Raw genomic sequence first — 11,292 nt, 5'->3', positions numbered from 1 at the left:
TATGTTTTCTAACAAAGTATGGAAAATCAAAATTATTACAAACTTTTGGGCATATTAAAAAAAAAAAGTTCTATAACCATTTCCATTCCATTTATCATCTAACTTGATGCTCATTTACTTGTTATATTCCCTTATTATTTATTTGTAGATATTGGGCAATATATTCTATGTTTTTATTCCTTTGGTAATGAATATACCAGAAATGAATTTTTAATGTTGTTGAGGCCGTCTATGGCAAATCCCTAGTCCGATAACACTAAAAATTGTGTCGTAAGTAGTCCATGTAAATTAATTTCGAAAAAATTTCATTCTCTAGCCTTTCGCTTTAAAAGATCAGGAATAAACATTTTCTCTATTTTTCCACACATTTTTCTATGCGATTCACCGTTATTTTGTGTTGTGCTATCCAATACTGTCACATACATACTTACATATTTAAATGGAGATACGCAACCTCAGAACAGCAAATATTTTCTTGCACTTATTTAGGCTGGAAGTACACTCAGCGGTTTGCCGTTGCCGGGCGAGGGCCATCTAAGAAAAAAAAAACACATCTCAAGCCTAAGTCCTATCGTGTGTTAGTATGAAAATCATTTCCCTCGAATGTGTACATGTGTACATGGATTTTTACAATTCTATTAGAAAGTATTCATAAACACATAACTGCTTAGTCATTTTTGAAATTGCGTTGTGTTAATACAAAATATTTAGTTTAAAGCGGTAAAAGCGCTGAGAATCTATCGATAACAAAAAAGTCTGCGTTATTGCAATGTTAATAAATTTATGTATTCAAGTTTACATTATACTGGTATTTAAGAAATTTTAGGAAAATTTGAAATACCAACAGCTGCGAATATGTCAGCATATTTGTGCTCACGCGCACGTACCACACATCATAGACACTTCATTCTACTGGAGAAGTATATACCACCTTACATATATATACGTACCGTACGTATGCACATAAGAGTGGTCTAAAAATGCTTCTAAGAAAAGCGATTATTCTTTATCGAAACAGAGATACCCCTGTTTTTTCCAACAATTTTTTAGAGGTATGTATTTTATATAGGGAAAAAAGCTATTTTCGTAAAATTCTCGAAAACATTTTTGTAAACATTTTTTAATGTTAACGATTTTTTATAAGTTACACATTGGATTTTTTGGAGTTTTAGGTGACCTTTAAAAATAGTCGGTATAGTAAAAGGTCTGAGTATACAATGGAGTTTTATTTCTTGAAGCTTTCTGGTGAGAAACATAGTTTGCCGATTTAAAAATATAGATTTTCATGGCTTCTTTACCATTTATACGAAAAATTTTTTCTTTTCCATAAAAAATTCATGGGAAACTTTGAGCGCTTTGAGCAACCTCTAAATATGTTTTGATAAAAAAAACACGAGTCTATTTTTTGGATATAGAACAGCCCTTGGAGTGAGAGCATTAAAATCCCGACTTAACTTTTTTTTTGAACACCCTAATGTACATACATATACATATATAAATACTGAACATAGCTAAGCCAAATACAAGATGACTCGCAACACACATGTTTACATAGTAAATGAACAACATATGTAGTACAATACGAATATAAGTATGTGGGCGTATGTATATGTAAGTCAATGTTTGCCTGCTACCTGACCATACATATGTACATATTTAATAAAATAAAGCCTTATATTGGCAACAGCTTGCAACAAACCGTTCGAACGGTAGCACAACACTCAATATTTTTGCGCACAAATGTGTGTACATACATACCCAGTGGGAAAAGTAGTAATGCATTACATGCGTGATAAATAATGTAATGTATTTCGTATGAGTTCTAGATTCTTTTGCTGTTTAATATTTAATCAGCATTCGTATCTATCCAAAAATTTTCAAAAATTTCATATTGAATCACATTCATGCTTGCATTACTGGTAATGCAAAAATTAATGCCCCACTTTTCATGGGGCATCGCCCTGGGAAAAACAATGCATTTTTGAATGTGAAAATGGCTGTTTTACTGATCATTTTTTCGATTACAATACATTACATTTTCCCACTGGGTATGTACCTACTTGTTTGGAACTTTCTGAATACACTAGAATGTTGATTACATAGTTAGCAGTAATATTATCGAGAACGGATAAGAAATACATAATATTATTTACGACGCATGTAAATGCATTACTATTTTTCCGACTGGGTATGTTTCTAAGTATGTGCTCGCATATATATTTGATAATCTCGAGTGTGTGATGATGATGATGTTGATGATTTGCGCGTGATTTGAACAAATTCCAGCAACGCGCTTTTTCGTGCCCACATTTATACATATATATATTAGGCTGGGCCAATTTTTTAAGGGGGAAAATAAAAGGCTGTAATAGTAATGTTATGTTATCTTAGTTATAATCCAATAACAATTGACCACGAAAGATTAATTTAAAACATATCTTTAGCCCGCGCAATTGATTCGAAGTTCATGAATTTGGAAAACTAAACTTTGGCTGGGAATATCTAGAGAATGCGTTACTTGTTGTCATAGACGTTTCTTTTAATTTGTGGCTTACTTTTATAAAATCACATAACGCTGTTTACAAGTGGACTACTCATATCAAGTGAAAGTTTATTAAATTTAGTATCTCACGTTCATATATCATTTTTCACTAAGACTAATATTTTACAGGCTTGTTGTTGACCTCATAGGACAATATATTTTCCCTATTACCAAAGGATTTGAGAGAAATTAAATTTTCGACCCACCCTAATGGATATGTTTATCATGAATGTATATATAAATACATACATACATATGTTAATATGTATACAGATGGCGTGCAAAATTCATAACCAAGTAATTTACTTTGTACAATAACAAACACATGATTGCCTTCCATATGACATGCGTGCGTGCGTTTGATTATACGTGAGCAATTTCATGCACGCTCTGTTCAAAGTTTATGGCGATTTCGTGTCGATGCAGCTTTGAAATGTGCCATAAATTACCTGAAATACGAAAGTTACAATTTTTTCACCAACAAAGTTGTCTTCTTGATATATAAATACTCATCCATAGCCCATGTTGACTGTCACAAGCTATTAATTAGCAAAGCATTTTCTTTAAAGCTAATTAGTAAAGTGATGAAAATCTTTTTGGATTTTTTCGAAAAAAGTTTTATTTATTACGACTGCCGAGTTAGCCCCCTACCGCATACGCATCCAATTATAATGTCACTACTTTGGCATTTTTTTCCCACCCATCATCACCGTCATAGCCAGGGCACTGTGCCAGCCAGCGCATATTTCACTTTACTATTTTTTTTATGAATGTCTTTGGCAATTTAGTTGTTCGATAGAACTGTGTTTTTTTTCATTGTTTTGTTCTTAGAAATTAGACTAACGCTGCTTTTCCATTAAGTAATAAATGACAATGTTGGGCATTACAAAATACCCGTGTCATTATAACGTTCGCATTATATTATTTGAATGGCGTACATTTTTTATCATTTTTTATCAGAAATGCCTTGTGGAAATTCGGCCAAAAAATATTCCTAGGCATTAGGTATAAACACAAAATTTTTCGATTTTTCAAACAAATATAAAACACTGCAAAAACTTTACTTTCTTTCCTCAAACGAAATCCATATACCATCATCGGTGGCTGTTAGAAAAGTTTTTGCAGACATTTTGAATGGTTTGTTATTCTCACACAAGTGGACAGAATACTTTGATAGCAAAGTAACGATGCCGGCTTTGCTTTGAGCCAAGCCAAAGCGCATTCCTGAAATTAAAAAATTAATAAACAAGTTGATGAAAAAAATTTTACAATTCAGCTAAATAACTTTCAATTTATGTAGTTCGAAATCGAGTTTATTTCGTCTTCTTTGAATGCTTAACCCGCCAACTGATAAATTTGGATTAAACAATTTCCACTTTCATAAAATGGAAAAGTTTTAAAAGTCATTTCACAAAGCGATAATTGAAAGTATTACTTTTAGTGATTTCAATAGCTGTTCTTACCTGGGCACATACGCGGACCTTCACCAAATCCCAAAAACATACAGCCATGCGTTTTTTCATTTTGATTCAAAAATCGTTCAGGTTGAAATTGCAAAGGTTTCTCATACAAATCCGCATCGCTAGAAGAATGTGAATTTTAATATGGAGGTATATATTTTTAATGAAATTGTTATTATTAAGGTGGATCTCCATATAGCATGCCTATACAAATGCGTGCGTTCGCAACAAAAATGTAATATACAAATTTGTATGGCAGCACCTACAAATCAACGCATGAAAATTTAAGAAAGTTGTATGAATTTTAACTTCTAAGCATAAATATCAAATGCACGCACACTATGGAGGTTCGCCTTTAATTTCAATGATTGTTCTCCTTTCGCCCATCCTTTTGTCTTTATGTTAGTTAATCATTTATTAAGTGAAGATAGTATCGCTTTCTTAATGCTGAAAAGCGAATCGCATATAAATACCAAGCGTGAGGAATGAGAGTTAATGAAGAAGTTAGTGAGGAATGAGAGAGGTCAAAAACAGGGGACAAAAGTGTTCTCGTGTATCAAGAGAATATAAATATTTTTTATGTACTTAATTGAAACTTTTTAACACCTTGGAATACACTGTAGGCAAGCTAAAATGACAAAAAAAAATAAACAACGACGAGACACGTAAACTTAATTTTGGTTCGTAGAATACGGATCTTTGAACCGTTTCTCTAGATCATTTTCACAAGGTATTTTCATTTTAAATTTGCATTACGAATGAAAAAGATCAAAGATGGAAAATGTTACTCATACGCCATGTACGAGGACGGCCATGGACGACATGGCGTATGAGTAACATTATTTTTTGCTTGCTACTATTTCATAAAAAAATGATTGCGCATTTTAATTTTACCATTCAAATGTCGTTCATCGTTACTAGATTGATATTTTTGGCAAAAGAACAGGCATTAATACAAGTGAAAACAATATAGGAACTATTATTTATTTATTTATTTTTTTATTTTTTTTTTCTTTTACTTTTTTTTAATTTTTTCCTAATTAAAATTTGAATTTTTTTTTATAAAAATTAAAGCATATTGTGAAAATAACCAGATCTGAAAAAACGGTATACCGATCCATAATCTATGACTCAAAATTAAGTTTGCATATTTCGGTGTTGCTTTTTTTTGTAATTTCAAAACTTAAGATTTTCCCTACAGTGTTATTAATAGGAATGCTTCATAGAGTGCCCTGAGATTGAGGCAACTGAGTCTGTGGAAAGCGCTTACGTACGGGCATGGACATGTCCTAATCTAACAATCTAAGTATTCCTCTATTTTTAAGAATTGTGGGCCACACAATTTGTTGCGTAGAGACGGAGGCTTATTTAACTGACCTCCAATTTGAAAAGTCTATTCCACTACCATATTCTGCAAAGCCAGGCGACGATTAAGGCACTTGCCTCTCTATGTATTTATTGTTTCCAGCATACAGAAGCGATGCAGATATATGCTAAGATATGATTTTCATCGTATCAGAAGTAGAACCTAAGTTAGATTTCTAGGCAATATTATTCCAATGCAACTTAGTAAATTAAAATTGTTACATTCGCTACATCAACCAACCAATCAGAAGCGATCGGTGTTGTCATTTTTGGGATTTTTTGGGGAATTATTTTCCTATGGTTGGCTACATACTTACAAATATACCCATGTAGTCAGCCGATTAAATTAAGTGACACTTTGACCACTCTTGGCTATTTTTATTTTGTCTATTTAACGTTTATAATTATTTTATTAAAGTCTAGCCCATTACCTAACCAGTCAGTAATTCAAAGTTCTGCACAACTAAATGCATGGCTATGTTTAAGTTGACGGCTCTCGTCAGTACTCCTCGGGGTATGCACTATCGCATTATCCTGCCTGAACGCTTGGTTTACGATGAAAAATACAAAAATGTGTGAAATAAAACTGTGGCAAAAAAATACCTAAAACGTATTTTTCATTTCTAACCATCAATTTTAATCAAACGAAAATCGAAAAAGCCGCCAAACTCTGCATGAAAATCTGTACAGCTATATTTACATACATACACTTATGTACTATATTAGGGCGGGTCAACTTGTATGGGAGACGACTATGCGCGTATAATAGTGAAGGATTCTAAGTGTAATTTTAAGCAAAATTTCCAGTGAAATCATGGGTCAAAAAACAATTTCCAGTTTGTCAAATTACGAAAATGGGTTTTTAAGTATTTTGCTGTAGTGTTGTAAGAAGTGCATAAATTTTGCATAAAAATATATTATAAAGAGGTTTTTGGTATGAGGGATTCATTTCTGCACTTACTTTTTTCTTAAAACTTCCACCAGAGCGCACAACAAGGAAAATTTTAACATTTTCTTCGAAATCTATTTTCTCAACCTCCAAATTGATTTTAGGGTCATGGTTTCAGCGGCACATTTGCTTAGAATTACACGTAGAATCCCACAAATCCATACGCGCGTTCGCAAAAAAAAAATTTCCCGCCCTAATTTGCATATTTATACACAAGCATATACATATGTATGTACGCAGCCAGGCGTAGTAAAAATTTATAAGTGTCTAAATAGTTTTCCCCTCGAAACTCACTAGTGCACTCCTTTGACTGGTATGACGAAAACCATTCCAACAGGCACCTTGAAAGACTTGCCGCCCATAGACTGCGCTGGTAGCTCAAATTCTTTCGTGCAGTGCTTCAGCAGTGCCATCATAGGCGGATAAAGGCGCAAAGTTTCTGCAAAGAAGATCATTTTGAAAATTAATTAAACCGCATAAACGCAGCCGTATTTCACTTTTTGTTTGAATGCAGTTAAATTATTTGACTACCATAAAGTGTTGCTCCTAGATATGACATTTCCTGAATTGCATCATAGCAAATATCGCCACCATGACGAGCTAGCACTTCGTCTATTTCCTGTTGCACACGTTTTTGTACCAGCGGATTTTTAGCATACTATAGCGAATAAATGATGTTTAAGGAAATATACAACGATGCTGGTGTATCATTGCAATTTTATACCTCGTGCAAAGCAAACGCCATTAACGAAGATGATGTCTCGAAACCCTCCAATAAAAAAGTGCTACAATGTCCGACGATTGTCGTCGCATCGACGGGCTCATGCAACTTCTGTTTACCCTCAATAAGCCATTGTATGAAATCGTTTGACTTTACACTCACACCCGCTGAACCCGCTGAACCCGCTGAACCCACGGACGCGCAACGAATTTCCAACACTTTTCCAATTATCCCTTGCAGCCAGTCTTGAACGCCGGTTGGCACGTAACTGCAATTATGTAGATGCAATATTTAGATCAAAGTGTTCCAGCTTAACGCATCGCTAGGCGCACTTACTGGTATTTTATGAGGTTGCCGAGTTGCGGGGAGAAGAGTAGCGCTATGGTTTCAAGCAAACTCCAGGCATGTGGCAAAAAGAGATTCTCAACAAGTTGCGTAAAGTCCGAATTGGTATTGGTGAGTGCAGCACCGTCAAGGCCATAGGCGGCCGAAGCAACCACATCCAGTGTGTACTTGGAGAAAAGCTGCGGAATGCACAACAAACAGATGCTGGTGTACATACATTCATACACAAACGAGTACATATGTATGTGAGAATGCACATGCATTAATAATTATGATGTGTAATATTTATGTGCTTTGTTCATTTATTAAAAAGTAGTTTTTACCCGCGGGTTTCAACCCACGCCTTTATACAGAGATGAAAAATAATTCATGTAAAGATGTTATATTTTATTTCTGCTCCAATTTTACAATAGGAGAATACGGAAGGACAGTTTCTCTATGCCTATAACCTTCCCGGGGTAAAAAACAAATAAGTGTGCAAAGTTTCGTGCTATTCCGTGTCGCGGTTCAAAAGTTATAAGGTGATAAACAAACAGACATTCACATTTATATATATGTATGTATATAGATTTACTTAATATATTTACATACATCCTTTCCTTCAAAGCAATTAATTGAGTTGAGTATGTGTAGCGATACATATGCGTCAAGTTTTTCACAGATCGATTTGATGTGGTGAAACGACGCTTTGACCTGGAAGTGAAGATTGATTTAAAGTTAATTAGCAGATTTTATTTTTTTTATTTTGAAATATTTAAACAAATAGGAACATGCAATATTTAGCGCTCTATCGATATATATAGTGGTTACATTTGCAGCATGCAATTCATATCATTCTTATATATGCAAAGCGCTCAAAAGCTTAACATTGGCCCGTATGCCTAAAACCTAAGCATATGCTTTTTTTAAAATGCCAGACCTCGATTTGTTCGAATAAAGTTAAGTGAAACATATGAAATTTAAAGAAAAAGCAATTGCTTATTTTTTATGCCGAGCTCCAAAATACTCAGAAACACAAATTTTTTTGGCAATGTAGAATGACAATGTGGATCGCATATAAAAGGGACTTTAATTTTTTGGTGCATAAGGACAACAGGGTACTGAAAAAGTCCTTTTATAATGTTGTTTTTAAATATTTTTGAAAATTTGCAATAAGTATTTTTGAAAAAAAAAATTTCGCCCTTCCAACTTTATTAGCTTAGAAAAATAAAATTATTAAAAAGAATATTTTCAATGCCTATTGGTCCTTATCAACCAGAAGACTGACTTGTTTTTAACTTTGCTAAAATTTCTCTTTCATTTGGCACCCAAATTATTATTCCACATTGCACTAAATTTTTTTAAATAATTTTTTTTGGATAAATCATATTTTTGAAAGACCTTTTAAAAAATCCTACCGTCAGAGAGAAAAACTAAAAACGCAGCATTAATGCTAAAAGGAAACTTTTTCTGCCCGACGGTTTGAAATAAGTTAGTGACTCTTTTTAACCGGCTGATGTGAAAATAAAAAAAACGATCCTGAAGACGCTAAGAAAGTTAGCGAAACATTACGTTAGATTTTGAAGAACAGTGTGTTCTTGCACATAAACTACTGATCAATAAGCCTATGAAATACCGAAAATAAAAAAAAATATTTTTTCGTCTAAATATAATTTTATGCAATTTTTGGTAAGCCTTTATTTTTTGATTTTTGGTAAAAAGTTATTATAAATAGAATTATTTTGCTCAAAAAGATATTTTGTCTCAAAAACTTTTTTAATTTTTTCAAAATCATTTTGTCCCAAAAACAAATATTACTATTGCCATCAAATTAAACCAAAACTATTACTTTATCAGAAAAAATAATTGTATATTTTCTCGAAAATAATTACATATCTCTCAAAAAAAATTTTTTTTCAGTTTTTTCTAATTGTATTCAATTTTTTTCTCAAAATAAATTAAAATTATTATTTTATCAGAAAAATATTTATTCCCTTAAAAAATTTTTACAGTTTCTCTAAGGTTTTGTTAGTATAATTTTAGATAAATAATTTGTTTCTTAAATTATTTTTTTTTTGCTAAGAAATAAATTTTTTTCTCAAATGTTTGAAACCTATATTTCTCTAAAACTAGAATTAAAAAAAAAATAATGATTAAAAAATATTTTCCCCATAAATTTAATTGTAAATTGATATTTTGACCTTCGTCCGTTTTCACATTGAATTCAAATGTTACCTTGTTTACTGAAAGGGTTTAACAAAGCAACACATTCCTTCTTTTTTCATCAGTCTCTACAAAATATTTTTTTATGCTGAGTACAACGCTTTGATGATTAAAATCAGGCAATCTCAGCAGTTTTTTGGAAAAAAAACTGTTTATTGTATCAAAGAAGGCACAAGGATTCTACCCACTAATTTGCTAATTTTTTTATGTCAGCCGCTTGCGGAACAATGCAATTTTTACTACGTTGCTGGCTTTAATATGCAAAACACTCCACTACTCACTCACCTTATTTGGTGTAAAAATAGGCAAAATTTCCGCACGCATTTGTTTCCACTGCACGCCTTTGGCAATGAATGGATTATAGCACACGATTGGATCACGTTTCTCATCTACCCACAGGACATTATCTTGAAAATGCTGAAAGGAGCGTATCATCACTTCTTTAATCATCTCTTGGCTGCGAACCAATACCGCCGGCTCATTAAAAAGCCGATATATGCCAATGTAAGGCAGGTGTGGATGTGCACTTGGTTGAAGGAAAAAAAAGACGCATTTTCAATTCGCTAAAAAATTATTTAAATGCGCAAAAAAAATACAACAGCACAGATATTTTTCACTTTCTCCTTTCGAATACTAACTCATAAATATTTTTATAAACATCACCGTAATGCCTGCGACCGAGAAAAAATTCCCACATATTTCCCAAAATTGGTAAACCGCGCGGCCCACGCACCCCATGCCGTTGCCAATAGCTGCATTTCCATAACAGATGAGCGCACAGCAGCATTGTTAGCGTTAGGCATAGCACAACGAAAGCCATTTTTATTCGATGATTGGAAATTAGAAACTGAAAAGTGTACTTTGTAAAACAAAAGCGCTTTGTAAAGTTTATCTCTCGGCCGAAATAGCCCACAAGCTTATCGCCAGTAGGCCGTCACACAACTGATGGCAGAAATGCATTTGGGCTTTTTTAAATAAGAGCGAAAATTGATAACTTACATACATCTCTAGTTACATATGTAACGCGTGCACATTTGTATGAGTGTAAATATGCAATTCATGCATGCTGGAGAGCCGGAAGCTATGTATTTCAAAGGTATTCAAATTTAGATTTTTATACAAATCAACTAGTCTCGGCAGATCAGAAATAATTTTATGAACAAGCATACATACATATGTACGTGAAATTTACATCTGAAATTTATCTGCCCTTTAAACACAAATTTTGTTCTCAAAAAATTTTTATGAGAGGCATATTTATAAATTTTAAATTTTTAGAATTTTTGTCGGTCTGAATGTTTGTACGCGCATCACTGGAAAATTATGCGTGAAATTGAATGCAGTTTTCACCGATGTATGTATTTCTAGAGGTCTAACTCAAAATATAGAGAGAAGAAAACTTGAGGGTTGCCACCTGTTTGAAAATTCCAGTTTAAGTAAATTGATAAGATAAAGTAAATATTGCAATATGGATGTCAAAAGAAGGGTTTTAAAAAGGTTTACAGCCGAAAATATTTTTGGGGAGGTTGCCATATATTTCAAAATTTTAATTTATTTTAATTTATAAGATAAATTAGATATTGCGATATGGATATCAAAGTGGAGAGGTTTAGGAGAGATGACTGCCGAAAAAAATTTTCAAAAGGGTTGCCACCTGTTTGATGAAATAAATGAAATATTACAATACGAGTGTAATACAACACAAAAA

At 32.9% G+C, this 11,292-nt stretch overlaps 1 protein-coding gene across 3 annotated transcripts; it reads right to left on the bottom strand.

Annotated features, from left to right (window-relative positions):
* Positions 1 to 3,019: 3,019 nt before the first annotated feature.
* LOC108376433 (probable cytochrome P450 308a1) lies at positions 3,020 to 10,514 on the bottom strand. Of its 3 annotated transcripts, XR_001849259.1 has the most exons (11): positions 10,223 to 10,514; positions 9,870 to 10,110; positions 7,974 to 8,075; positions 7,374 to 7,561; positions 7,041 to 7,305; positions 6,848 to 6,974; positions 6,611 to 6,755; positions 4,006 to 4,124; positions 3,605 to 3,766; positions 3,253 to 3,402; positions 3,136 to 3,189 (listed from the first exon to the last, which is right to left on the bottom strand). XR_001849259.1 is itself a non-coding variant. In XM_017632643.1 (10 exons), the coding sequence occupies exons 1-10, from the start codon at positions 10,402 to 10,404 to the stop codon at positions 3,377 to 3,379; spliced, it is 1,557 nt and encodes a 518-aa protein (XP_017488132.1). In that variant the 5' UTR covers positions 10,405 to 10,514; the 3' UTR covers positions 3,020 to 3,376. The 3 variants fall into 3 exon arrangements, 2 of the variants coding, with proteins under 2 accessions (XP_017488132.1, XP_017488134.1); XM_017632643.1 differs by having other exon boundaries at positions 3,020 to 3,402; XM_017632645.1 differs by lacking the exon at positions 7,974 to 8,075 and having other exon boundaries at positions 3,027 to 3,402.
* Positions 10,515 to 11,292: the final 778 nt, after the last annotated feature.

This window comes from Rhagoletis zephyria, unplaced genomic scaffold (assembly GCF_001687245.7).
Source record: "Rhagoletis zephyria isolate East Lansing unplaced genomic scaffold, Rhagoletis_zephyria_1.1 Rzeph_scaffold_10430, whole genome shotgun sequence".
NCBI classification, from domain to species: domain Eukaryota; kingdom Metazoa; phylum Arthropoda; class Insecta; order Diptera; family Tephritidae; genus Rhagoletis; species Rhagoletis zephyria.
The sequence above is the reverse complement of the archived record's forward strand: the minus strand, read 5'-3'. Positions and strand labels throughout refer to the sequence as shown.

Excerpts from the sequence above, each read along its gene's own strand:
- LOC108376433 (XM_017632643.1), bottom strand. The coding sequence starts at position 10,404 with ATGGCTTTCGTTGTGCTATGCCTAACGCTAACAATGCTGCTGTGCGCT. Across the intron at positions 4,125-6,610 it reads CCAGTCAAAGGAGTGCACTA|CGATGCGGATTTGTATGAGA; the intron begins GTGAGTTTCGAG and ends ACATTCTTCTAG. Across the intron at positions 3,767-4,005 it reads AGGTCCGCGTATGTGCCCAG|GAATGCGCTTTGGCTTGGCT; the intron begins GTAAGAACAGCT and ends TTTTAATTTCAG.